This window comes from Sorex fumeus, unplaced genomic scaffold (genome assembly GCF_029834395.1).
Source record: "Sorex fumeus unplaced genomic scaffold, SorFum_2.1 ptg000098l, whole genome shotgun sequence".
NCBI classification, from domain to species: domain Eukaryota; kingdom Metazoa; phylum Chordata; class Mammalia; order Eulipotyphla; family Soricidae; genus Sorex; species Sorex fumeus.
In genome coordinates, this window is record NW_026606155.1 from 35,663,236 (window position 1) to 35,690,919 (window position 27,684).

Consider the following 27,684-nt stretch of genomic DNA (forward strand, 5'->3'; position numbering starts at 1 on the left):
AGAACAACAGTGGAAGCAAAGAGATGTGCTCGGAGCCAGAGGTTCTTCGTCCTCTTAGCTATTTCTTTGACGCTCTTGAAGGTGTTCCAAGCTGCTCTCTTCTTCCTGTGCAACTTAGGTGCCAGGTCATTCGTCATGTTGACTTCTCGACCTACGTACACATAACTGTTGCAATCAGAGATGTTTGTCCCATTGAGAGTAAATGGAGCGCCAGGAACAAGACCGTTTCTCATAAACACTGTCTTCATGAGATTCAGCTGTAAACCTTTCCACACTCACAGTCGAAGTCAGCCAGCATTTGTGCCACTTGCATAATGTTTGGTGTTATTAGAACGATATCAACAGCAAAACGGAGGAGGTGTAGTTGCTGACTGTCTATCTTCATTCCCATTTCTTCCTATTTCAGTCATTGCATGACATTCTCAAGGGTGGCAGTGAAGAGTTTCGGTGAAATAGTATCACCCTGCCGAACCCCTCTCTTCACATCGATGATCACTTCTTTGTAGAATGGTGAGATCCTGGTAGTGAATCCATAATACAGCTCACGGAGGATCCTGATGTATTGAGTTTGAATGCTCTGATTGGTTAGGGCTTGAATGACTGCTATTCTCTCAACAGAATCAAAGGCCTTCTTTAAATCAATGAAGGTTAGACAGAGCGGCATCTTGAATTCCTGAGAAACCTCAAAGATCTTGGTTATCGTGTGGATATGGTCGATGGTGCTGAATCCTTTTCGGAACCTGGCTTGCTCTCATGGTTGTCCTTCATCTAGTGTTCTGCCAATCCTATTCAGGATGACTCGAGTGAACAGCTTGTAGATGACAGACAATAGACAGATTGGGCGATAGCTGACAATGTCGTGAATGTCTCCCTTCTTGTATAGTAGTACAGTCCTGCTGGTTTTCTATTGGGACGGAACCTTGCATTCAGACAGGTACCATGTGAAGGGCCGAGCCAGCTTATTGATGAGTTCTGATGACAGGTTCCTCAGTTGTTCAGGTCTGACCTTGTCTGGGCCAAGTTCTATTCATTTCTTTACCGAAGAAATGGCATGTCGGATTTCAGAAGGGAGAAGGTTGGGAACAACATATCCATCCCGCAGAATTTGGTATGTGGGCAGGTGTACGTGGCTATCAAAGAGATCTGAGTAGAAGTCATAATCTTCTCCATTGCCCTTCTGGAAGATATGATAGATCCATCAGGACGTCGCAGGGCAGTCATCTTGGTCTTGTAGTTGACAAAGGACAGGCAGGTGTTACGAATGCTTTTCCTGGCTTCTGCCACATCTACCAGCACTTCTGCTCTTCTCTCTTTGAGGTCTTTCTTTATCGCATCTCTGCACTGCTTTGCGAGCTAGGACATTCCCTTGCGGATGCCTGAGGCATGCACCAAACTACGTTGGCAAATAAGCTCAAGAGTTTTCGAAGACACTTTTTTTTTTTGTGGCTATCTCTCTCTTGGTGTTCCTCGCACAATCATGGAGGTGCTGAACCAGTGGATCATATTCCTTGTCAATGTTGTCAATGACGGCATCTTCCCATATTGCAGCAATAGTGCCAAAGAGCTCCCAGTTGGTGGTCGTTCTGGGAGTTTTCTTCTTAAACTTTGCAGCCCTTTCTCCCTGCTCTGTGAAGTAGAATTTTGCACGAAGGAGACGGTGGTCCAATCCCATTCGGAATTTTGGGACAACAGCGACAAAACCATCAATTGAATATGATGTAGTCAATTTCGTTGTGGAGCCGTTCTGGGAGACATGTCCAATGTTTGGATTCGGCCTTCTAGAACTGTGAGTTACCATGGATGGTCTTGGTCGACATGATGAACTCAGACAGTCTCTCACCCTGTTCATTCCATTCTAGGCCATGGGTCCCAATGTGGAGTTCTTCGTCTGATCTTCCTGGTCCTATCTTGGCATTAAAATCACCGACAATGATCTTGTAGGTGTAGTCTTCTTTATAGAACTTCTCCAGCTCCATGTAGAACTTCTCAATTTCTCCTTCATCATAATTGGATGTTGGTGCGTAGACAACGAAGATAGAAACTGCCAGCAGTGAGCCACATCTATTCAAGTGTAATCATCCGATTTGGGTTGTTAGGTATTCAAATGAATCAATGTTTATGGCCAAGTTTGTGTTGACAAGGACACTGACGCCTCCGATGCCTCTTTTATCACATGTTCCAAGGAACAGTTCTTCTCCAGTGTTGAAAACGGTGTGGTGATTGATGACTTCTTGTCTCCGTCAGACCAATGATGTCGTACTTGATCTTTCACACTTGTACCATCAGGTCCTCGTTGGATGCATTTGATGCCAGTATATATGCATTGAAAGTACAGACAATCATTTTTGTCTTTCTTCGTTTTGGCAGCCTAGTTTGGTCTTGAGATTTTATCAGCCTCTCCTTCCTCATCCTTCTCAACGCTGCTGTATTAGTGACTCCTTCAGGGTCAGGGTAATGAGACCCATTGTAATTACTGGTTTTGGCATATCGAATACACAATGGATAGCTTGCCAGAGTCTGCTATTCGGGCAGAATACTCTCGGTAGCTTGCAAGACTCTCTGAGAGAGATAAGAGGCTTTTGGGGTGGCCTCTAATTGCCCTTGTAGGTGTTCTCATGGTTCAAACCATATTTGAACCCTATCAAATATGGTGCGTCAATCCTGGAAGGTGGGTATTAAGTGTGTTATAATGTATTGCGCGGCTGCTTTGCAGCAGTGCGGTCCAGAAAGCATCCTGGCGTGGTGGCGGCTAGGTACTCGAGGTAGTGGAGGTCTGCCACTGAGATATTTATCTGGTACTGGTAGGGGTAGGGTGGGTCTTCTGTGTGTAATCCAATCCTTAGGTCTCGGCAGTTGGTGGAAGCAGACAGGGCAGGGTAGGGTGGGGCTTCTAGTTTTAATCACTTTCCAGATGCTCGGGCCAAGACTCAGGTAGGATTGAAACCCCACAGAACAAGATAAGCAGAACTCTGATCTAGGACTCCAGGCTCACAGGACCTGGGGACAGAGATCCTCTGCTTGCTCTCACCAACCACAGATGATGAAGGGATTAAAACCAGGAGTCCCACCCTACCCTGCCCTATCTGCTTCCACCAACCACTGGAGACCCAAGGATTGGAGGTCATAGGAGTCCAATAATATATCCATTGCTTCTAGGTTTTCTCGATTCATGGTATAAAAATTTTAAAGGTAATCCTTGATGAGCCTTTGAATTTCTGTGCTATCTGTTGTGATGTCTCTCCTTTCATTCCTTATTTGGTTTATTAGAATTCTCTCTCTTTTTTTGTGATCTTATTTGTTGGTTTATTGATATTGTTTACTTTTTCAAAGAACCAGCTCTTGGTTTCATCATCAAACTTTTTGATTTCAATTTTCTAATTTCTGCTCAAAGTTTTTAATTTTCTTCCTCCTGCCTTCATATCAACTCCATTTGCTTGTCATTTTCTGTTGCATAACATGGTTTGTCCTTGATCCTTCCACAGGGAACTTAGGTTTGAGTTAGTCCCACCAACAGTGCTTCTGAGGCACACCGAATTCCATCAGACACTAATAATCCTATATTGTTTTTCTCTTTTATGTCCTTAGCATGGTTTAGCAATGTACTTTTAGTATAGACACAGGAAGACAGTTGATACGTACTTTTGTAACATAGGATTTTATTGACTCTGAATAATATTTGCTCATGGGCATCTATCATATTTACTTGACAACCCTCAATTGCCCTTCATTCCTAACACCCCCAAAAGGATAGTCCCAGTGAGGGACAAAGATGGACCCAGGGCAAGCTGTAAGCTACCCTGGCATTGAAAAGGGACAAGCTAAGAGCACAGTCATGGAACAAACTCTGTCATGACCCAAAAAGAAGTAACTGAATAAGGACTGTGCTGGGGTTTGGAAAGACTAACATGGCCTGAAGATGTAGTCTGGGATATATAGTGAGATGTCTCCAGGAAGAGCCACTTTTTAAGCTCAATATTTCTCTTACTGTTTCATAAAAACGATTAGAAATAAATGTATTACTAGCTAAGGAAAGGAGAAAGCAATACACCCTTGATGAATTCCACCCTTGAGCGGATCTCCTAGTAATCTAGAGTGCTGAACCCTCAGATGGGATTTTGTCCCTGGATTAATCTTCTAGAAGGACTTCCCCTGAGGGAGGGATTTTACATCTGTTTGTTGTTATGATAATGTTCAACCCCACCTATGTGTACCCTCACCCTTCATGATTTCTATATAACTATGTTGTAAGGAGGGAGAGGGAGAAAGAAAAAACTATGCTGTAGGAGAATGAAATTGTAAAGATGAGGATGATAATCCTAAGGATAAAGATTACCAACCAACCTGTGGCCCTTGTTTCTCCATTTCCCCATTTCTCTGTCCTTCACTTTTCTGTCACTGTTGGCTGGCTGGGGAGGTGACTATTGACCACCAAACACAAATGTCCTGCATGCCCATGCTTTTGTTTTCTGCTTTTTGGGTCACACCCGGTGATGCACAGAGGTTACTCCTGGCTCATGCACTCAGGAATTACTCCTGGTGGTGTTCGGGGGACATTTGGGATGCTGAGAATTGAACCTGGGTCAGCCGCATGCAAGGCAAACACCCTACCTGCTGTGCTATGACTCCAGCCCTGCCCATGCTTTTTGAACTCCCATTTTTCTAGCTGTGCAGTTAGGTTATTCATGGACCTTGTCTTCAATCCTCATGTGTGCATTCATGGCTATGAACTTTCTTCTTAACACCACTTTTGCTATGTTTCATATGTTCTGGTACCTTGTATCTTCATTCTTATTTGTTTATAGAAATCTTTTTATTTCCTCTGAGATACACTGGTTGTTCATTAATGAACTATTTAATTTGCAAGTGTTTGAATTTTTCCCTTACTTCTCCTTGTGATTAATTTCCATTTTCATTATGGGCTGATATGAAGAAATAGAAACACATTCCCTGCTCATGGATTGGTAGGTTTGATATTATCAAAATGGAAATACTCCCCAAAGCATTAGTTTTTAGTGCAATCCCTATAAAAACTATCTGTGACATTAAAAAAACATCTTTTGGTTTTGGGGTCATAACCAGTGGTGCTCAAGGGTTATTCCTGTCTCTAAACTCAGAAACCATTCCTGGTAGGCACAGGAGAGTATATAAGATGTCAGGAATTGAATATTTGTTGGCCACAAGCAAGGTCTTACCTGTTATACTATTATTCCAGCCCCCATGAAATTTTTTAAAGAAACAGATTTAACACTCCTAAAATTTATATGGTACAACAACCCCCCCGACCCCCAAACTCCAAATAGCCAAAGCAGTCTTAGGGATAAAGAAGATGGGAGACATTAGTCTTCCCAACTTCAAACTGTATTACAAATCTGTTATTCGTCAATTGCCTCGAGCAGGCCCCAGTAACGTCTCTTTCATCCTAGCCCTGAGATTATATTCAAGGCTCTTTAGGAGAATGAGACCCATCATTGTTACTGGTATTTGGCATATTTGGTACACCACGGGGAGTTTGCCAGACTCTGCCCTGTGGGCAGGCTATATTCGATAGTTATTATATAGGCCACAAATCTGTAGTTATTAAAAAAATACTGGAATAAGAACAGACTCTCAGATCAATGGAATAGAATGGAATAAAATCTAGAGACATATCTTCAGGCATATGGTCAGTTAATTTTTGATAAGGGAGCAAAAAGTATAAAGTGGAATAGGGAAAGCCTCTTCATCAAGTGGTGTGGGAAAAGCTGGTGGCCACATGTAAAAAAATAAACTCAAACACCTTCTTAACTCCATGTACAAAAGTCAAATCAATATGGATTAAATACCTTGATACCAAAACTGAATTCATTACGTACAGTAAGGAAAACATAGGCATATTTCTCCATGACATAGGAGCTAAAGATTCTTTTAGGAGTAAGTGCAATGTCCAAGCAAACCGAAACAAAGATAAACAAATGGAACAACATCAAATTAAGAAGCTTCTGTACCTTAAAAGAAATGGTGACCAAAATACAAAGACACATACAGGCTGGGAGAAAATATTTTTCCAGTACCCATCTGATAAAGGGTCAATATCTGAGATATATTAAGCATTTAGAACTATACAAAATAAACCCAGCTCCATCAAAAATGGGGGGAAATAAATGAACAGAAACTTACTCAAATAAGACATACGAATGGCCAAAAGGCATATAAAATGCTCTATCACTAATCATCAGGGAAATGCAAATCAAACAATATTGAGATATCATCTCATACTACAGAGACTGCCACACATAAAAAGAACAAGAACCACCTGTGCTGGCATGGATGAGAGGGAGAAAGAATTCACTGCTGGCAAACATGTCAATTGGTCTAGTTTTTCTGGAAAACAATATGGACATTCCTTTAAAAACTAGGAACTGAGTTTCTATTTGACCCAGAAATTTCAATCCTTGGAATGTACCTCAAGGATCCTCCCAAAAAACGGACAAAAAATATTTGTACCTCTATGTTCACTGCAACACTATCCACAATAGCCAAAATATGGAAAGAAATGCTCAAGCACAGATGACTGAATAAAGAAACTATGGTACAAAATGCTCTGAGTGAGTATAAGAAAAGATAAAATCATACAGAGATTAGAGAGAGAGAGAGAATTACCCTGAATGATCTTTCTCATGAGCTGGAGCGATTGCACAGCTGGTAGGATGTTTGCCTTGCACGTAGCAACCTGGACTCGATTCCTCTGTCCCTCTTGGAGAGCATGGCAGGCTACTGAGAATATCCCGCCTGCATGGCAGAGCCTGGCAAACTCCCTGTGGCGTATTTAATATGCCAAAACCAGTAACAACAAGTCTCACAATGAAGACATTACTAGTGCCCGCTTGAGCAAATCGATGAACAACGGGAGGACGGTGCTACAGTGCTACAGATCTCTCTTATAATGTGGGTATAAAGTAACATCAGGGAAGGTAAAGGCCCTCCTGTTGTTCATCGATTTGCTCGAACGGGCCCAGTAACGTCTCCATCGGGAGACTTTGTTGTTACTGTGTCTGGCATATCGAATACGTCACAGGGAGCTTGCCAGGCTCTGCCCTGCGGGCGAGATACTCTCGGTAGCTTGCCGGGCTCTCCGAGAGGGGCGGAGGAATCGAACTCGGGTCGGCCATGTTGGCTGCGTGCAAGGCAAACGCCCTACCGCTGTGCTATCGCTCCAGCTATAATAGTGGAATAACAAATGTCCAAAGGCAACTGAAACAAGGATGATGAGACCTGGTCTTCAGTAGGAAACACGCAACTTGAGTTGTGGGAGGAACAGGACAAGGAAGAGAACACTTTGATAATGGTGCAGGGAAGTGTTCAATCCGGAGGAGGGGATGCTGAAAGGTGGTAAAATACTATGCATGAAACTCTATCAGCAACAGTACTGAAAAACACAATGCCAAAAGTTATTACGAGAAAAAGTGCCTGTCATAGAGGCAGACTGGTGGGTGAGAGGACAATGGTGGTGCACTGGTGGAGGGAAGTAAACACTGGTAATGGGATTGGTGTTAGAACATGATATGCCTGAAATCCAATCATGAATAACTTTGCAATCCAAGGTGACTAAGTAAAATTAAAATTAAAAAGAAAATATAGACAAATTAATGTAAGTTTCTATTTTTAGTTACAGTAAAGGACTCATTTAAAAAATAATTTATCTAAATTCTCCATTTTAACTCACTGCAAACTAGGTACAGGGATCATAGTGTTTGAGAATTCAGGCAAGACATTTTTATAGAGGAATCCTTGAACCTAGAAAAATAAACTCGCAACAGGGAAAAGTAGGAAAAAACTTTCATTAAAAGAAGCATGGCACTGAGTATGTTTAGGAGGCTCACAACTCAAGAACATACTTCATTTGGAATAGCTACATATTTGGTAAAAGAGTTAAGACTGAATTTAGAATTCGAAGAAGGGCCCGAAATTGAAGGCAGAGGAATTTGGACTTAATTGTCCAAAAGTGCTGGGAAGCTATGGAAAGCTTCTCATTGTGAGTACAGTGCAATGTGTGCTATAAAAGTAATGTAAGTCTGTAACTGTATCTCATGGTGATTCATTAAAATAAAAAAAAGTCATAGGGAAGACTAATTTTCCTTACTGATAAAGGTGAAAAGAAGAGAGGGCAAGACCAAGAGTGGGGCTACCTATTAGGAAACTACTGGCAAAGACTGGGAATAATGTTCTAAATGGTGACAGGCAATAGGAATAGAGAGAAAATGGAAGAATATAAGAGATACAATGAAGGAAAAATCACTAGAAATGGTCAGCAATTAAATGTAGGAGTAATGGAAAAGGGAATAGTCAAACATAATTTCAAGGTCTGAACCTATCCAGTGAGGGAATGACAGAAGACTGTGAGAGAATTGCTTATGGGAAAATATTTAAAGGATCGTTAAAATTTAATATTTTATATAAGGCAGATTAATCTTGAGTAGATGAAGATATCTGAATAGACAGTAAGAGACGGGCTGGCTGAGAATGTACACTGGAGAAAGCCAGAATATATATATATATATATATATATATCATATATATATACATATATATATGATATTCCCTAAAGGTAAAGGTAAAGGACCTCCCGTTGATCGTCGATTTGCTCGAGCAGGCCCAGTAACGTCTCCATTGGATATTCCCTATGACTAACTAACAACCAAGTCCTTAGGTATCAAAGGTATTAGTTGTGGTCCAGAGTGATAATACAGTGGCTCTTGCCTTGCATGTGGCTGACTCTGGTTTGATCCCCAGCATCCCATATGGCTCCCTCAACACCACCAGGAGTAATTCTTGAGCACGTCAGTTGTAATTCCTGAGCATTGCCAGGTGTGGCCCCAAAGCCCAAACAATAACAACAACAACAAACAAACAAACAAAAAAGCTAGCTAAAAGAAATTTGTTTTTCTCATGTTAGCCAACTCCCTAGCTAACAAAAGATCCTTAGTTTAAGCCAATTCCTTCTTCTAAGCTGCTTATGCTGTTGTCCTATAAATCATATCTTATCTCCAAAATGATGCAGAACAGAAATATTTATACTAACTCATTTCTACACAATCGCAGCATAGAAATACAGCTTCTCTGATCAATACACAGCACAGTGCTTTTTGCAGTCAATTACAAGCCTCTCCTCCACCCCCAATTTCCATCATCTTAAAGGAAGCGTGAAGAAGGGTATGATAGTGTGTAGAATGAAGCATAAATTGGTAAAATTTTACTTCATAGTCTCATATTTAGAGGCAAGCATAGAAACCAAAGGGAACAAGAATGTGACCATGAGAAAAAGAAGATATCAGTATAGTATGGATATCAAAAAAGTTTCAAAAAGGAAAGAACAGTCAAAAGCATCAAATACTTCAGACTAAATGACAAATTTTCTTAATGTTCTATGTGCCAGGAATTGCTCTGAGAACTGTGTTGGTAAATTTTAATGATATATACTATTAGATATGCCAAACACAGTAACAACAAGTCTCACAATGGAGACGTTAGTGGACCCGCTCAAGCAAATCGATGAACAACGGGAGGACAGTGCACAGTGCAGTGCATACTATTTCACCTAATATAGCCAAAATATTATCACTTCAACATATTATCATTATAAACAAATATGGTTTTTTTTCTATATAGTCTTAAAAAATTTAGAGTCAGAAAAGCTCAGTGTTAGAGCACTTGCCTTGCATGTGTGAGGCCCTGGGTTTGATCCCTGTGCATATGAATGTGCGTGCGCGTGCGCACACACATATTTATTTTCAGCATATCTCAATTCTTATAAGTCAAATTTCAGATATTCAGTGGTCACAAATTGGTGGTGGCCTCTGAAAGAATGGAGCAACATAGAGAGTTGTTGGCAAGAGTAGAAATGGATGGATCTCCTTTAGGAGACACATACTAGTACAGTGTCTGGCAGACAGAAAATATGTGGAAAGTTCAGACTCGTGTGGAAGGACTGTGAATTCTTCATCCCACTTTTTGAAGTCCTCAATTCCTCAGCTCCTTCTTACTTCTCCAAAATAAGGGGGACACTTACCACGGTATCTTGCTGAAGCCACCACTGCTCTGGCTTTCACTGCTTCAGATGTGCCCCTCACCCTCAGAGAAACCCCAGCATTTGTTCCAACTTCTCTCTCATCTCTCCTGCTAGCACTGCGGGCATGTATTTTGGTGATTTGTGAGTATATTAAATATGTATATGGCAAATGCTACTATTTTAATGATTAAGTGTGCGATTAATTTATTAAGTGTATTGACAAAGTTCTTTAACTATGACCATTATTCCTAGATCTTTCTATATCCCAAAGAGAAGTTGTATTTATTTAACATTAACCACCCCACTTGTTTATCCACCCCATCTCTTGGTAACATCCTTTCTACTTTCTGTTTCCATCAGTTTGCCTATATCTAGAATAAATTTTTCTTATAAAAATATATTATTTGTTTATTTATGTGTGGGTTCTTCCATTTAGCATAATGTGTTTTGAGGTTCACCCATTATAATAACACAATAAAAATTACAGTTTTTATTGTTTCTTGTTTTGGGGCCACACAAGCTCAGGGGCTTCCTCCTGGCTCTGTACTCAGGGATCACTGCTGGTGGACTCAGGGGATCATATGGAGTGTCACAGATGGAACCTAGGTCAGCCTTATGCCAATGCAAACGCCCTGCCTGCTGTACTATCTCTCTAATCCCAGAAATTTCATTTTTTTTATGGATGAATACTACTCATCCATATGTATATATGTGTATGTATATACCATACTTTTTTAAAAATCCATTATTTGTTATTGGGTATTTGGGTGATTTCTACTTTGGCTACTGTGAGTAATGATGCTATTACACTGATACACATATATCCACAAATTTTTCAATGTACGTCTCATTAAATCCCACAAATTTTGTAAGATAGTTCTTATCCTCATTATACAGAAAAAATAGGCATTGAGAGGCAAAGTCAGAAAACCGCTGAGTAAGAAGCCAGCTGTCACTGCAATATCAGTGACATTTTAACTTTATGTGAGCCCTGATGTGGAAAAGGTTAAGAGGTTCTTTTCTATATAAGAGAGAAGCAGTTTTCTCCAAGCAGGTAGGAAGGCTGATTTTGAAGTTACAAGTAATATTGCTGATAAAGACTATCAGCAGAAAAAGGAAAAATATGAAATAGGAGAAAGAAATGGTGACACTAAAAGAAAAATAGCATGATAGCTAGAAAATGCTGTAGTTTTAAATGAATTGCTTTTTTTTTTAAGACAGAAAAAGACCTCCAGGAGTTTAAAACAGAGTAAAGAAACTGACTTAAAAATCTAGACATAAAGATAACTGTATAAAAAAAACCTGTATTTAAACAGTTATAAAGATAACTGTATTAAAAAAAAGTAGCCTAGAAAGTCTAAATAGCCAAGCAGACAAGGTAACTGATGACTCTCAGTAAAATCCAAAGAAGGAAGATTTTCTATTTTTTAATGATATCTCTAAGTTGCCTGTGGAATAGCAAATAGTGTTTTATAAACAGGGACAAAATGATTAAGCGACAAATCATGCTTAATTAGGGGTAGCATTTTGTTCATTAGGAAGAGAGCATTAGTCTGAATATTTTATTCTACCTTGGTTGTTTCACTGTCTTTGAATCCTTTTTCAAGTATTTGTAGTAGGTGTTTTTTCTTCACTGTACTCTCAGGATCAAAAACATAAAAAAGGCATTCCAGCATCTTTTCACAGTTCCTTGAAAATAATTGAGATTAAAAAATGTCTGAGAATTGATTTTCAAATAAGCTTAGACACAGAAAAGAACACTCATATGTTCTGCCTGGGATATTTCACACTTATATAGGATGTTCCATCATTATTATTAAAACTATTCTCTCCTTCAATCTCAAAAAGAGGAAGTAACCAAGCTAGGTTCTCAACCTAGTCAAGGTTAAGCATGCTAATAAAAATATTTACTATGATGACATATTTTAATATTCTAATTTCAAAAGACATTTTTATAAAATAAAATAAAACCATATTAAGATTTTCCTTAGAGAACTTCTTACTCTGAATGATGTATATCTTCATTGTCCAAAAATTTTTGAAATTTCTCTTCAAATTTTAGTCTCAGAATACGGTTGTTAATTTTAATGATGCGTTTTACTTTTACTCCCATAATACCATATGTTTTGAAGTCCCATGTACAAAAACGTGACAAAATTAATTCGTAACAGGAATTAAACCTGTATGAGAATATACAATATAAAGAGAAAATAACAGATTTTCCTTAAAATTTTAAAGAAAACAGTTATTTTGTGATAACGTCTAAAGTTCATACTTTTTTTTGCTAAAGATATTATATAGAAGCTGCATTTCAGTTTATACTTGGCATAATCAGTAAAAGATGCCAAGCTTTGAAACATAAAATAACTCATTCTTATATAAATATATTTAAAATATGTATTTATTATTTTCCGTCCCAATGGAAAACCAGAAGGACTGTACTACTATACAAGGGAGACAGCCATGACATTGGCAACTATTGCCCAATCTGCCTATTGTCTGTCGTCTACAAGCTGTTCACTCGAGTCATACTGAATAGAATTGGCAGAACACTAGATGAAGGACAACCATGCGAGCAAGCCGGGTTCCAAAAAGGATTCAGCACCATCGACCATATCCACACGAAAACCAAGCTCATTGAGGTTTCTCGGGAGTTCAAGATGCCGCTCTGTCTAACGTTCATTGATTTATCAAAGTCCTTTGATTCTGTTGAGATGGAAGCGGTCATTGAAGCCCTAGCCAATCAGGGCATTCAGACTCAATACTTCAGGATCCTCCGTGAGCTGTATTATGGATTCACTACCAGGATCTCACCATTCTACAAAGAAGTGATCATTGATGTCAAGAGATGGGTTTGGCAGGGTGATACTACTTCACCGAAACTCTTCAGTGCCACCCTCGAGAACATCATGTGACGACTGGAAGGGGAAGGAATGGATGGTCGGCAACTACACCACCTCTGCTTTGCTGATGACATCGTTCTAATAACATCAAACATCAGCCAAGCAGCACAAATGCTGACTGACTTCGACCGTGAGTGTGGAAAGGTCAGATTACAGCTGAATCTCACAAAGACAATGTTCATGAGAAACAGTCTTGCTCCTGACGTTCCATTCACTCTCAACGGAATGACCATCTCCGAATGCAATATTTATGTGTACCTAGGTCAAGAAGTCAACATGACAAATGACATGGCACCTGAGTTGCGCAGGAGGAAGAGAGCGGCTTGAAATGCCTTCGAGAGCGTTAAAGAAATAGCTAAGAGGAAGAAGAAACTCCAGCTCTGAGCACATTTCTTTGATTCCACTGTTCTTCCTGTATTAACATATGCCTCAGAGACTTGGGCCCTACGAAAAGAGGATAAGAATGCTATTCGGGTCTCTCAAAGAGGAATCAAAAGAGCTATGCTTGGAGTATCAGGCTTCACTCAATGAGAGAAAGAATCCAGAGTTCTGACCTCTGTCAATGCTCAAGAATCAGGGAAGCTGTCTCGTTTACGAAGGCATTGAAAATTATGGGTTGGACACATAATGAGATTTAGAGACGACTGCTGGACTAGAGTCATTACCGACTGGATTCCACAGGATGTCAAAAGATTACATGGACGCCCACCTACGAGATGGCCAGACTTCTTCGTCAAGACCCTGAACGATTGGTTTGAGGCTGTTCATCTTCCTAGAACGAGCAGATGCCATTGGGCTATGCTAGCACGCAAAAGGGATGAATGGAGATGTTACTGGACCCTGCTCGAGCAAATTGATGAGTAATGGGGTATCAGTGATCAAGTGATCAAGTATTTATTATTATATATTTGGTTTGACTGAAACATATTTTTTTAAAATTTTTTAATTTTTTAAAATTTTTATTAGTGATAGCACAGCGGTAGGGCATGTGCCTTGCACGCAGCCAACATGGCCGACACGAGTTCGATTCCTCCGCCCCTCTCGGAGGGCCCAGCAAGCTACCAAGAGTATCTCACCCACATGGCAGAGCCTGGCAAGCTACCTGTGATGTATTCTATATGCCAAACACAGTAACAAGAAAGTCTCCAATGGAGACATTACTGGGCCCGCTCGAGTAACTCGATGAACAACGGGAGGACAGTGTTTGTTTGTTGACAGTGTTTTATTAGTGAAACACCATGAGGTACAGTTGTAAACTTACAAATTTTTGTGCTTGGGTTTCGATTATACAATGATCAAATACCCATCCTTCCACCAGTGCCCATTTTCCACCACCATGGATCCCAGTATCCCTCCCACCCCCATTCCTCCATCCCACCCTGCCTCTGTGGCATGGCATTCCCTTTTGTTTTCTCTTTCCTTTTGGGTGTTGTGGTCTGCAAAAGAGGCATTGAGTGGCAATCATGTTCAGTCCATAGTCTACTTTCAATATGCATCTCCCATCCAGGGAGCATCCTCCAAACACCCTTTATTTGGTGCTCCCTTCTCTATCTGAACTGCCTTTCCCCTAGAATGCCCGGCTGGCCTCTAAGCCATGGAGTAATCCTCCTGCTACTGATCTCGGCTATTCTTGGGTATTAATCTCCTATTTTGTTACTTTATGTCCCCCAGATGAATGCAATCTTTTTATGTCTATCCCTCTCTTTCTGACTCATTTCGCTTAGCATGATACTTTCCATGTAGTACCACTTGTATGTAAATTTGACTGAAACATATTTGTTGAGAAATTCCCACAACTGAAACTCCTTTTTTTTTTTTGGCCTCGGTGAAAGTATTTCTTGCTTCCTTCTTATTATTTTTTGTCTTCTTTGATGCTTCATTTTCCTTTGGTAAATTTTGAAATGTTAAACTGCCTGAGGAATGGACCTTTGCCTCTCCTTATATTTCTATGAACAATATCCCTAGAGAATTTGGGGGGCAAAATAAGGCAGGGAGTTTTGGGCCTCACCCATAGGTGCTCAGTGGTCACGTCTGGCTCTCTGTTCAGGGGTCACTCTTGGGGTTGCTAGGAAGGTAGCGTGCAGTACCAAGGACCTAACTGGTCCTTGCAAGATCACATACAAGATAAGTGCTTTATGCACCCTGTATTATTTTTCCAGCCTAGTCACATATATACATATGTGTGTGTGTGTGTATTATAACCAAATACATCTACTGATTTCTATTTTTTTTTTTTTTGGTTTTTAGGCCACACCTGGCAGTGCTCTGGGCTTACTCCTGGTTCTGCACTCAGGAAACATTCCTGTTGATGCTAGGGGCCCATATGGGATGCTGTATTAGCTCTCTGGCCCTATCTACTGTTTCCAACTCCCTCCACCACGACTTGATTTACGCTCAGCTTAACAGGATATACCAGGCCTGAATATCCAACATTAAGAAGGTTCACTTGCATATGTAATAGGCTCCCCAAATTGTTGAATTGATAAATATGTAATTCACCCAAAATCTGTCCCTAAACTTACTCCTTCTTAGTGATTTTCATCTTAGTATATAGTTTTACCATCTAACTGGTATTATCATCTAACCAGTAATACTGATCTGGGAACAATCTTTGCCTTCTCTTTTCCTCCCCAATATCTAATTCTTTAAAAAATCTGTTGGGCTCTACATCTAAAATACATTGTTATTATGACCCTATTTTATCTTTACCATTGTTATTATCCTAGTCCAAATCCGTATCATATCTGTTGGGACTACTATAATAACTCTATACTAGGGATGTAGAAATGAAAGTGATAGGAACAATACTCTCATTGAGTCCATATTCCAAGAGTATTGGACCCAAAAGGTACAAATAAATCATTTCTAAAGTAAGCAATGCTTTGAAGAGAGGCTTTTAGTAAGGAGTTGATGGGGGGGGGGGTGGGGAGGCAACTTAAGGTAGTTCTTGAGTAAGACTTTCCAAATGAAAACCTAAGAACTGAACCAAATACACTGATGGAGGGACCAGTTGCTATGTCGATCTTCAGAAAATATTCTGCTCTCTTGTTCTTTTCTGACCTCACCTAGCCATACTCAGAATAGTTCTGGTCTTAGAGTAGTACAGAATTTAGTTTAAGAAGAGACTTCAAAATAAATAAATTTGGAAAGGAATTTAAATGATTCTCTTTGGGATAAATTTTCTTTTGATGAATTGCTTGCTTATCATATGAAAAATCAATGCGGACCTAACCATGTTCTAGGATCACATAGGTGAGACATCTTACAACCATCTGAGTCTAAATTTAGCTTCACTAAGTTTAAAATTTAGAGCACCTATCTACCTTTCTCACTGGCAAAGACAGAACCAGTGAAATTAGGAGTTCTCAAATTATTTCTCTCATAATAAAACAAGGCAATGCTAAATGCTGACAAACATTTGCAAGATGTTGGATTTCAAAACTGAGATTAGCAAGCATTGGTGGAAGGGGATGAGGAGGAGGTCAGAGGTGGACTAGAAATAACATAAGAACAGTGATGGAGGGTATTGAACATTTTGGTGTGGTGAAGGTGCAGTAACTATATGTAAAAATTATAAATATGAACACTATTCTAATGATATTACCTGAACTATAATGATAAAAAGAAAAATACAAAAAAAATTGTTGGCACATTCCACTTTGAAATTGCCTGCATCTCAACTTGGGATCTTTATTTCCTTTCTTTTACTTTATGGGGTTTATTTTTATCTCCTCTCTCCCAATCTTCCTAAATAAAATTTTTATTTAAAAAATATCACTGTGATTCAATAAAAAGTTTTAAAAAAATTCTTTAAGTGTCCTCATTTCTAGAAACCATTCTTTAAATCCACATTCTAACTTCAATTATCCCAAAATTTACTACGGTTTTATTATTATAGTATCCCACACTAGATGCAGATTTGATGGAAACAAGAACTGTATTTTATTTGAATTGCTCTTAGCAGAGAATCTGTATTATAATAAATGTTCAGATGGATGTGTGCTGAGCAAATGAACAAAGCAAAAAAAGACCCAAAGATGAATTTGAATGCAGTGTCTCTCTCTCTCTCTATGTATATATATATATATATATATATATATATATATACATATATATATGAGATATGTATTCCCCCATTGAGTTTATAAACCAAAGGAGCAAGAAATTAATATAGTGAATATAGAAAAATTCTGATATGGTTAAGATTGAAGAGACACATCTCAGTGCTCTATTCAAAAAGAATGACTATTTGATGAAGATGACAAGAAAATTCCTTACAAAAGATGACTTTCTATGCTGGCCTTGAAGATTTTAACACACAATGGCGAAGTGCAGGCAAGAGGGGTGCAAGGCATTCTGGGAGAAGAGAATAAAACAAAGAAACCACTTATGTGGTGGTGTACCAGGAATGTTCTAAGAGTAGTGAGGCACACACTGCTGAGTCTGAGCTAAGGATTTGGAAAACTTTACAGACCACAGAGTGAAGGACAAGATGTCAGGGTGAAGAGTTTGAATGTGATTTGGCAGGTTAATTGCTACATGAGGCTTTTTTTTTTTAACAGTCTAGGAAGTATGCTAGTAGGAAACATCTGCGAAACTGTTAGGTTTCCTTACTGATTGATAAACAAATACCAAGTGTCTACACATGCAGACACTTGTTTAAATACAGTAGCTATAGTCTAATGGGAAGGCTCCGAGGGACCACGTGCAAGTTATTTGGGTCACAATGCAAAGGACAGCATGAGAGAGAGTAGTGAAGAGAACTTGTGAGGTCTTGACCCAAAGACCTGTGGATTTGGAGATTACAGGAGATGATGAAGTCAAGACTGTTCAGGGGCTGGATAGAAAGCTCATGTTAATAAGTGCTAAGGCTTGAATGTGAACCTCACCCCAATCTTCTGGTAACACTGGGCACCTAGCTGTTGGGTCCCAGCATAGTTGCATGTGGCACTGAGCCCAGCTGTACTGGATATGACTCTGGTTCACCTTGAATGCCCCTTAATACTGTCAGGTTTGGCCCCATTAGGGAAAAAAAGTTTCGGCGCTGGACAGATAGTACACCGGGTAGGACGTTTGACTTGAAATCGCCTGATCTTGCACTCGTCTGGCACCACTCATGGCCGGGTTCAGGGTCTGTTCCAGGCTTTGTGCTCAGGAGTGACCCCTAGTGTTGCTTGGGGATCATATGTAGCGTCATACAGGTAAGACATGCACCTCATGTGCTGTATCTCTAAGAAGGCTGTATCTGTAAGTAGGTTTTTCTTAACAGATCAGAGCTAAGGTGGCCAAGCCTATTGTATGTAAAAAAAAAATGAAGTCACTGAAATTCTACAAAAATTTTATTTTATTTTATTTTCTCTTTGGAATGGTGCAAGGCTATAGTTAAAACTAAGAAACAGCAGGAGAGATAGCTCAGTGGACCAAGCACATGCTTTGCATGCGGGAGACCTAGGTTCAATACCCCGCTCAGCATGGTAAGCACTGAAGGCTATGCCCCCACCCCCCAAACAAAACAAAACAAAACAATACAAAAATACAAAAATAAAAGCAAGCAAACAATTATTATACTTATCAAAATCCATCAAAGCTATCTCTGGTTGACATAGTTACCTAAATGGCTTTTTTTGTTTGCTTGCATTTTGTTTTACATCCTGTCCCACCTAATCTTCTTTTTCTATAAGAGTTTAATTTTCAATAAATTAGAAAGAAACAAACAATTAAAAAAACTATTTTATTTGTGTTAAATAAATATAAGTGGCCAACTGAGAAATTTCCCTATACCCTGCAGAAACCATTCAACTTCTGCACTTAAAAACTCAAGGACTTCATTTATACAGGATTTGAGCAGAATTCCCTTTATATATTTTATATAAAAATCAAGTATTGTGATTAAGTAAACAGTGGTAGCTCATAGGCAAATGGATTTATTGATACAAAAGAAGGTATTCTTACGGTTTCTTTCCCTAGTGTAGAATTTCTCACAGTTTTCCACTAAAGTACTCCTAAGGTCATTAAAAACCTTTTACTCACAAAGGGAAGTAAGAGCAACATGAAATAGAAATTGGTGACTTGGTCTCCCGTAACGCGTTAAGAATAACAATTTTCTTTCTAAAATGTTAATGAAAATTTGCATTTTACTTCATACGAATCGGCGTTTATTTCAATACTGTCTGCAAGTAAAATCATACTCCAGGGGCAAGGTGAAGTCCATTCTAAAGATATGTGTTTCTCGAGCTCTCTTTTGAAAGAGTTTAGAAAAGTTTTAACTTTTGAAAAAATGATAGTAGAAATGTGAAAGAAGTAGTCGGATATTGTTTTTACAAAGACTTTGTTTTCCTTTTAGGATTGTTCCTTTGGTTGTAACTTCTAGTTGAAGCATCACTCTCTATTTGAAGCATCACTTTCTTTTTCTGGGCTTCCATTCTGAAGTATGGATGCCTGTTTCCTGCCTCATTTTCTATGGTTCTTTCCATTTTTCCTAAATAGGCTTTTTGCCACATTTCTGGCACGAGCATATATGTAACTCTATTTTAACGCATAGGACCATGCATACCCTGTCTTAAGTTTGCAAAAAGATTGCTCTAGATAACGGGTTTTGGCTTTGACTATGTGGCCCTAGGAAATTTGGTAGGCAGCCTCTCCGGGTATTTGCAAACTGCTGCTGTCATTTCTGTTTTGAAACTCCTTTGTTTGAGATTCTCACATAATATTTAGGATCCAGAATTCAGTCAAAATTGAATATAATAAATGTGCATAAAATTAATAACTGATTATAAACTTTCCTAAATTATGCCCTGCTCTTGCGATAAAGAAAATTGAGTAAAGAGTAATAAAATACTATTAAAAGGTTTTCATTTCTCTTTCTTGTTTTGGGGCCATGCCCTGAAGTCCTCGGGGGCTATTTCTGGCTCTATGCTCAGGTTTGAACTCTGATGATGGTGCTGGGGATTTGAACCAGGTCAATCTCAGGCAAGGCAAGTGCTTTAATCCCTGTACTATCTCCCTAGCCCCATTAGGAGGCTATTCCATGGCAATGGTATAAAAATAAAAATATATAAATGGTAAAAGGGATAACTCAATATTCAGTAAATATCGTTAATATTGAGAAAGGTCTAAAAATGGGACAAGTTAAGATTTTAAACATTGATTACCTTTGATTGTTGATACTAAGTACTTCAAATAATCTATCAATACATAACAAAATTTCAAAAAGACTTACCAGTCATCAGAACGAGTACCTTCCTCAAAGTGGATATTTCCCACACTCTCCAACTCAATTAATAAAAATGAGATCAATAAGCCATGACTTTTCTTCTTTTGCTTTACTTCCATATGATAAACTGCTTCAATTCTATATAAGAAAAAACATATATCTTCTACAGTGATTTAAAAATCACATTAAAATACAAGATAATTTTTTTTTAAACATGCTAAAATACAAGGCTTTTGTCAATGGATACTTGGTGTTAATACAAGACAATTTAGTGTTGAGCTAAATCACATAAAAGACATCCTATTTTTGGCAATTAAAATTATCTTAAATTTTATTAACCTCAGAGTAAGTGAGAAGTAAAATACAATTATCTTGTATAATTATCCAATTATAATTCTAAGTTTTTTGACAAGTCACAACTTTTCTATGGTGCAGTTTCTTGGTAAAATGGTAGTGTTACTACTGTAATAAGTTCTCTTACACCCAAAAAGACGTTGCTGAGAAATCCATGAAAAACACTTTTAAGTAAGGATCTTAACAGAGTTTGGTATAGTAAGAATCAAATAAATGTCAAGTTTTTATTTTTAGTGTGAAAGAGTAAACAAAATTTATTCACTTGGTGCCCAGTAATTTTTTTTAATTCCCAGTACTAATTAGGCTATGTTGCTTTTATCTTTTCAGAGAAGACTCAACTTCAGTTTGTTTCTATATGATCCCAGGGGACTATCCAGGTATCTATGGATGATTTTATATATAAGAAGCAGGTTAAATGTTTTTTTACTTTTACAACCACTGGAGTAGTGGGGTGACAAAAAAAATAACCATGACAAAATTTACTGTTCCTAACTATATGCTTTGAATCAATGATACCTAAGTCTACTACAAACTGAAATGAAAACACATTTCATGTTTTATTTCACTGTTATGATTCTTTTACCTTCCAAAGAAGGGAACTGAGTTCAAATGAAAATCTAGGACATTCTGTTCTCTAATGTTTCAAATTTGAACTAAATAATTCATTAAACATACTCATCTAGTTTTTTGTTCCAGAATGTTATCCTTTCATTCAAGGCATTTAGTTTCGTCAGTATCTTCTTCTGAAGCCTTGTATCTTCAGTGTCAATTTCACAATTCTTTGATTTTTCAGGTTCAAATACCTTACTATTACTGAATCTATTATTGTTCCAATAGCCAAGTTTCTTGAGTTCAGTCAGTTCTCGCTCCAACTGTGAAATCAATGTAGTACAGTAAATGTTTTCGGTAGGCGCTATCAAATATGTAGCTATCTAGATAATACTGAGTCCATAATTATAACTTTGGCTAGCCAATTTCTCTTGACCAGAGAAAGATAATCTGGGGTTAAATATACTCATATAAATGTTCCTCAAAAATATTGTTTGTACTGGAAGAAGGAAAGATTCTCTGACCAGTGGGTTAGAATCAAGTACCTAAGAACAATCATCCAGAAAACTAGTCAACCAGTCAACTAATTTTCAAGAAGAAAGCTGGGTGAATGAAGTAGAGTGAAGACAGCCTCTTCAACAAATGGTGCCAGGAAAACTAGGTAACCACATATAAAAAAATCTGGATCCATATCTCATACCATACATAAAAACCAATTCAAAGTGATCAAAGATTATGCAATAAGACCATAATCCATAAAGTACATTTAGGAAAATATTGGCAGAATAGTCTAAAGGGGTTTTCAACAACATGATACCATTGGCAGAGGAAACAGAAAAAAAAAACATTAAACAAATAGGACTACATTAAGTTAGAGTTTGTGCATGGCAAAAAAATCCAAAAACCCGCTCACGATTAAAAGACATCAAACTTTACAGGAGAAAATGTTCACACTCAATATATCAGATAAGTGTTTAATATCTAATATATACAAGGGACTCGCAAAAATAAACAAAACACATCCAAAATTCCTTAAAAAGGTGGGGAGAACAGGGCTGGAGAGATAGCACAGCGGGTAGGGCGTTTGCCTTGCATGCAGCCAACCCGGGTTCGATTCCCAGCATCCCATATGGTCCCCCGAGCACCGCCAGGAGTGACTCCTGAGTGCAGAGCCAGGAGTAACCCCTGTGCATCACCAGGTGTGACCCAAAAAGCAAAAAAATAAAATTAAATTTAAAAAAGGGGGGGAGAGGAAATAAAGAGAAACCTCACCACTGCAGACAAACAGATGGCCAATAGGCACATGAAAAACTGCTCATCATTACTTCTCATCAAGAAAATTCAATCAGAAGATAATGAGAAATCTCAAACTAGTGAGAATGGCACATGTGGGGGAAAAATGGGAGCAATCAATGTTGGAGGGGATCTGGAGAAAAAGGAACTTTCATTCATTACTGGTGGGAATGGTGTCGGCTTCAATCCCAATGGAAAGCAGTATGGAGATGATGTCAGAGAAGTGTGAATAGTTATCCAATGATCCTGCAATTTCACTCAGGTTTTATACCCCAGGTCACAAAAACATTCATTCAAAAGGACATATGCCCATGATTACTCATTGCAGCAGACGGTCATTTTTGTCTTCCTTTGTTGTGGCAGCCTAGTTCAGCCTTGAGATTTTATCAGCCTCTCCTTTCTCATCCTTCTCAATGCTGCCATATTGGTGACGCCTTCAGGGTCAGGGGAATGAGACCCATTGTAATTACTGGTTTTGGCATATCAAATACACAATGGATAGCTTGCAAGGCTCTGCTGTGCGGGCAGAATACTCTCAGTAGCTTGCCAGGCTTTCTGAGAGGGATAGAGGCTTTGGGGGCGACCTCTAATCGCCCTTGTAGGTGTTACCATATTTGAACCCGATCAAATGTGGTACGGCAATTCTGGAAGATGGGTATCAAATATGGTATGGCAATTCTGGAAGATGGGTATTTAGTGTCTTATAATGTGTCACACTAAGTGGCCGCGCAGGTCCGGAAAGCATCCTGGAGTGTGGCGGGCGGCGGCTGGGTAGTAGATGCCATTGTTGATAACATTGATGAGGAATACGATTGACTGGTTCAGCACCTCCATGATTGTGTGAGGAACACCAAGAGAGAGATAGCCACAAACAAACGCCTGTCTTTGAAAACTCTTGAGCTTATTCGCCAATGTGGCTTGGTGCATGCCTCAGGCAACCGCAAGTGAACGTCCGAGCTCGCAAAGCAGTGCAGAGATGCAATCAAGGAAGACCTCAAAGAGAGAAGAGCAGAAGTGCTGGTAGATGCAGCAGAAGCCGAGAAAAGTATTCGTAACGCCCGCCTGTCCTTCGCCAACTACAAGACCAAGATGACTGCCCTCCGACGTCCTGATGGATCTATCATATCTTCCAAAAGGGCAATGGAGAAGATTATCTATGACTTCTACTCAAATCTCTTCGATAGACATGTCCACCTGCCGACATACCAAATTCCACAGGATGGATATGTCGTTCCCAATGTTCTCCCTCCCGAAATCCGACACGCCATTTCGTCAGTAAAGAAACGAACAGCACTCGGCCCAGACAAGGTCAGACCTGAACACCTGAAGAACTTGCCGTCAGTACTCATCAATATGCTGGCTCGGCTCTTCACACGCTACCTGTCTGAGTGCAAGGTTCTGTCCCAATGGAAAATCAGCAGGACTATACTACTGTACAAGAAGGGAGACATCCATGACATTGCCAACTATCGCCCAATCTGCCTATTGTCTGTCATCTACAAGTTGTTCACTCGAGTCATCCTGAATAGGATTGGCAGAACACTAGATGAAGGACAACCATGCGAGCAAGCTGGATTCCCAAAAGGATTCAGCACTATCGACCATATCCACACGATAACCAAGCTCATTGAGGTTTCTTGAGAGTTCAAGATGCCGCTCTGTCTAATGTTCATTGATTTAAAGAAGGCCTTTGACTCTGTTGAGACGGAAGCGGTCATTGAAGCCCTAGCCAATCAGGACATTCAAACTCAATACATCAAGATCCTCCGTGAGCTGTATTACATATTCACTACCAGGATCTCACCATTCTACAAAGAAGTAATCATTGATGTCAAGAGAGGGGTTCAGCAGGGTGATACCATTTCACCGAAACTCTTCAGTGCCACCCTTGAGAACATCATGCGATGACTAGAATGGGAAGGAATGGGAGTGAAGATAGGTGGTCGGCAACTACATCACCTCCGCTTTGCTGATGACATTGTTTAAATAACACCAAACATTAGCCAAGCGGCACAAATGCTGGCCGACTTCGACCGTGAGTGTGGAAAGGTCAGACTATAGCTGAATCTTATGAAGATAATGTTTATGAGAAACAGCCTCATTCCTGACTCCCCATTCGCTCTCAACAGAACGACCATCTCCGAATGCAACAGCTATGTGTACCTAGGTCAAGAAGTCACGGTCACGGTCACGTTCCTCCCGTTGTTCATCGATTTGCTCGAGCAGGCCCAGTAACGTCTCTATCATGAGACTTGTTGTTACTGTGTTTGGCATATCAAATACATCATGGGGAGCTTGCCAGGCTCTGCCGTGCGGGCGAGATACTCTCAGTAGCTTGCCGGGCTCTCTGAGAAGGGCGAAGGAATCGAACTCCGGTGGGCCATGTTGGCCGCTTGTAAGGCAAACGCCCTACTGCTGTGCTATCGCTCCAGCCCAGGTCGAGAAGTCAGCATACAAATGACATGGCACCTGAGCTGCACAGGAGGAAGAGAGCAGCTTGGAGCGCCTTCAAGAGCATAGAAGAAATAGCTAAGAGGACGAAGAACCTCCGGCTCTGGGCACATCTCTGATTCCACTGTTCTTCCTGCATTAACATACACCTCAGAGACCCGGGCCCTATGCAAACAGGATGAGAACACTATCAGGGTCTCCCAAAGAGGAATTGAAAGAGCTATGCTTGGAATATCACGTTTCACTCAAATGAGAGAAAGAATCCGGAGTTCCGACCTCCATCGATGATCAAGAATCAGGGACGCTTGCCAAGGTGTCAAAAATCAGATTGGCTGGTCACGTGATGAGATTTAGAGACGACTGCTGGACTAGAGCTGTTACCGACTGGATTCCACAGAATGTCAAAAGACTGTGTGGCCGACCACCTACCAGATGGTCAGACTTCTTCATCAAGATCATGAACGATCGGTTTGAGGCTCTTCGTGTTCTTAGAGCAAACAGACGCCATTGGGCTACACTAGCACGCGACAGGGACAAATGGAGACGTTACTGGCGCCTGCTCGAGCAAATCGACGATTAACAGGAAGTCAAATGATCAAGTGACTCATTGCAGCACCTTAACACAATAGCTAGGAACTGGAATCAACCCAGGTATCCGGAAAACAAATGAGTGAATAATCAAGTTGTGGTATATACATACAATGGAATATAACATAGCTGCAAGGAAGGATAAAATCATGCAATTTGTTGCAATTTGCATGAAGTTGGAAGACATTTTGAGCTATGCAAGTCAGAAGAAAGACAAATATCAGATGAACTCACTTATCTGTGGTATACAGAATAAAAGGACAAGGGAAAATCAGGAATCAAAGGGGGATACCTAGATTACCCTGGAACCTGAAGTGTAGAACTAAGAACGGGGAAAGAAAGAAACTGAAGGGGGAAGCGAAAAGAGGGGGTTTGAGGATAACAGGAGAAGGAAGCAGGGCCCCTGGTGATGACGAGGTGTTATGTAAATATCTGAACCACAGAAAAAAACAAAACCGAGAGCATGAGATCCAAACTACATTAACCTAACTTAGATATGTGTGCGTTGAGGAGACAGGCTGGGAGGTGGGACAGAAAAGGGGGTAAGGCAAAAGTGGATACTGGTGACAAAATGGTGGTATAAAATTGCATACCTGAAACTCAACTTGGTATAACTTTGTAAATGAGACTGCCCAAATAAAAAAATAAAAATACATTCTAAGAATCACGGATTATACTGAAGGTTCCTTGAAATTAACCTTTCTATTTCTTTAGTTCAAGAAAATACTTTTGGAATTCTATGGGATGAATCTTGACCACAATTAAGCACTGTCCAGCACTGTCCTCCGCTCTGTTCATCGATTTACTCGAGCGGGCACTAGTAATGTCTCCATTGTGAGACTTGTTACTGTTTTTGGCATATTGAATACACCATGGGGAGCTTGCCAGGCTCTGCCATGCGGGCATGATACTCTCGGTAGCTTGCTGGGCTATTCAAGAAGGGTGGAGGATCAACTCCCATCCAATGCTTGAAAGCATCGGGTCCGCTGCGTGAAAGACCACAATTGAAGTTTTGAAAAAAATTGTTCTTCATTAATTCTATTCTGTGGACATATTTGTGTGTGATTTCTAAATTTTTCTTATATATCCAGAACTGGCTGGAGTGATAGCACAGCGGGTAAGGCGTTTGCCTTGCACGCAGCCAACATGGCCGACCCGAGTTTGATTCCTCTGCCCCTCTCGGAGAGCCCGGCAAGCTACCGAGAGAATCTCGCCCACATGGCAAGCTATCCGTGATGTATTCAATATGCCAGACACAGTAACAACAAAATCTCACACTGAAGAAGTTACTGGGCCCGCTCGAGAAAATCGATGAACAACGGGAGAACAGTGACAGTGATTTCCAGAACAAAAATGAAAGCTAAAATATAATTTTATCTTATTCTGGTTGCTCTTTATGAAGAATTATAATACTTTTAGATAAATTTTGAATAGTTTTTTTGGTGCTTATTAATAACAGAAATTTCTCACAGTTTTGAAGTTTAAAAGTTTGAGTTCAGGATGCCAGTCCTTGTCTGGTTAACAGATATTATTGTTTTTATCTTTTATCAAAGCATATTTTCCTACCTCCACTCCCATCAGTATTTATTTTTGGTAAAGAGTAAACTAAGGACACAATTCCTCTACTCTCAATTGTTTATTTTTTTAATACTATTTGCTAAATAATTATATTTTCTTTGCCTTTTTTTGTGCACTACATTTTTATATTTGCTCGAGCGGGCCCAGTAACATCTCCATTGGAGACTTTATAAATATCCATTTAGAGATTTAAAAATCCTTACTTTTTTAGGATCTACTAAATTAAAAAAGTACATATAATCACTAAAGTCACTGTCACTCTCAGTCCTATTGTTCGTTGATGTACTCGAGTGGGCCCAGTAATGTCTCCATTGTGAGACTTGTTACTGTGTTTGGCATATTGAATATGTAACGGGGAGCTTGCCAGGCTTTGCCTTGCGGGTGATATACTCTCGGTAGCTTGCTGAGCTGTCCGAGAGAGGCGGAGGAATTGAACCAGGGTTGGTTGGGTTGGCCACATGCAAGGCAAACGCCCTACCGTTGTGCTATCGCTCCAGCTCCAACCACTAAAGTAAAACAATTTAAAGTTCCCACTATGTTATATACTTTATAATGTTAGTAAAAGAATATTTTAACAAATTAGATAAGAAAATGAATTTTGAGCACAGCCCGGTGGTGTGTAATGAAAATGCAGCTTAAAGATCTCTAATATCTTGGAATCATTGTTTTTACAGAGTTTTTTAAAAATTTCATTAGTAAGCCTATAGCTT

General features: G+C 39.6%; 1 protein-coding gene across 1 annotated transcript in view; it reads right to left on the reverse strand.

Annotated features, from left to right (window-relative positions):
- LRRC9 (leucine rich repeat containing 9) overlaps positions 1–27,684 on the reverse strand; it is a 133,867-nt gene that overhangs the window by 76,751 nt on the left and 29,432 nt on the right. Inside the window, exons 9-12 of the mRNA XM_056133779.1 lie at positions 21,191–21,387; positions 20,168–20,299; positions 12,049–12,225; positions 11,617–11,734 (exon numbers count right to left, since the gene is read on the reverse strand). Of these exons, the coding sequence (XP_055989754.1) occupies positions 11,617–11,734; positions 12,049–12,225; positions 20,168–20,299; positions 21,191–21,387 (624 nt within the window). The remainder of the gene's footprint in view (positions 1–11,616; positions 11,735–12,048; positions 12,226–20,167; positions 20,300–21,190; positions 21,388–27,684) is intronic.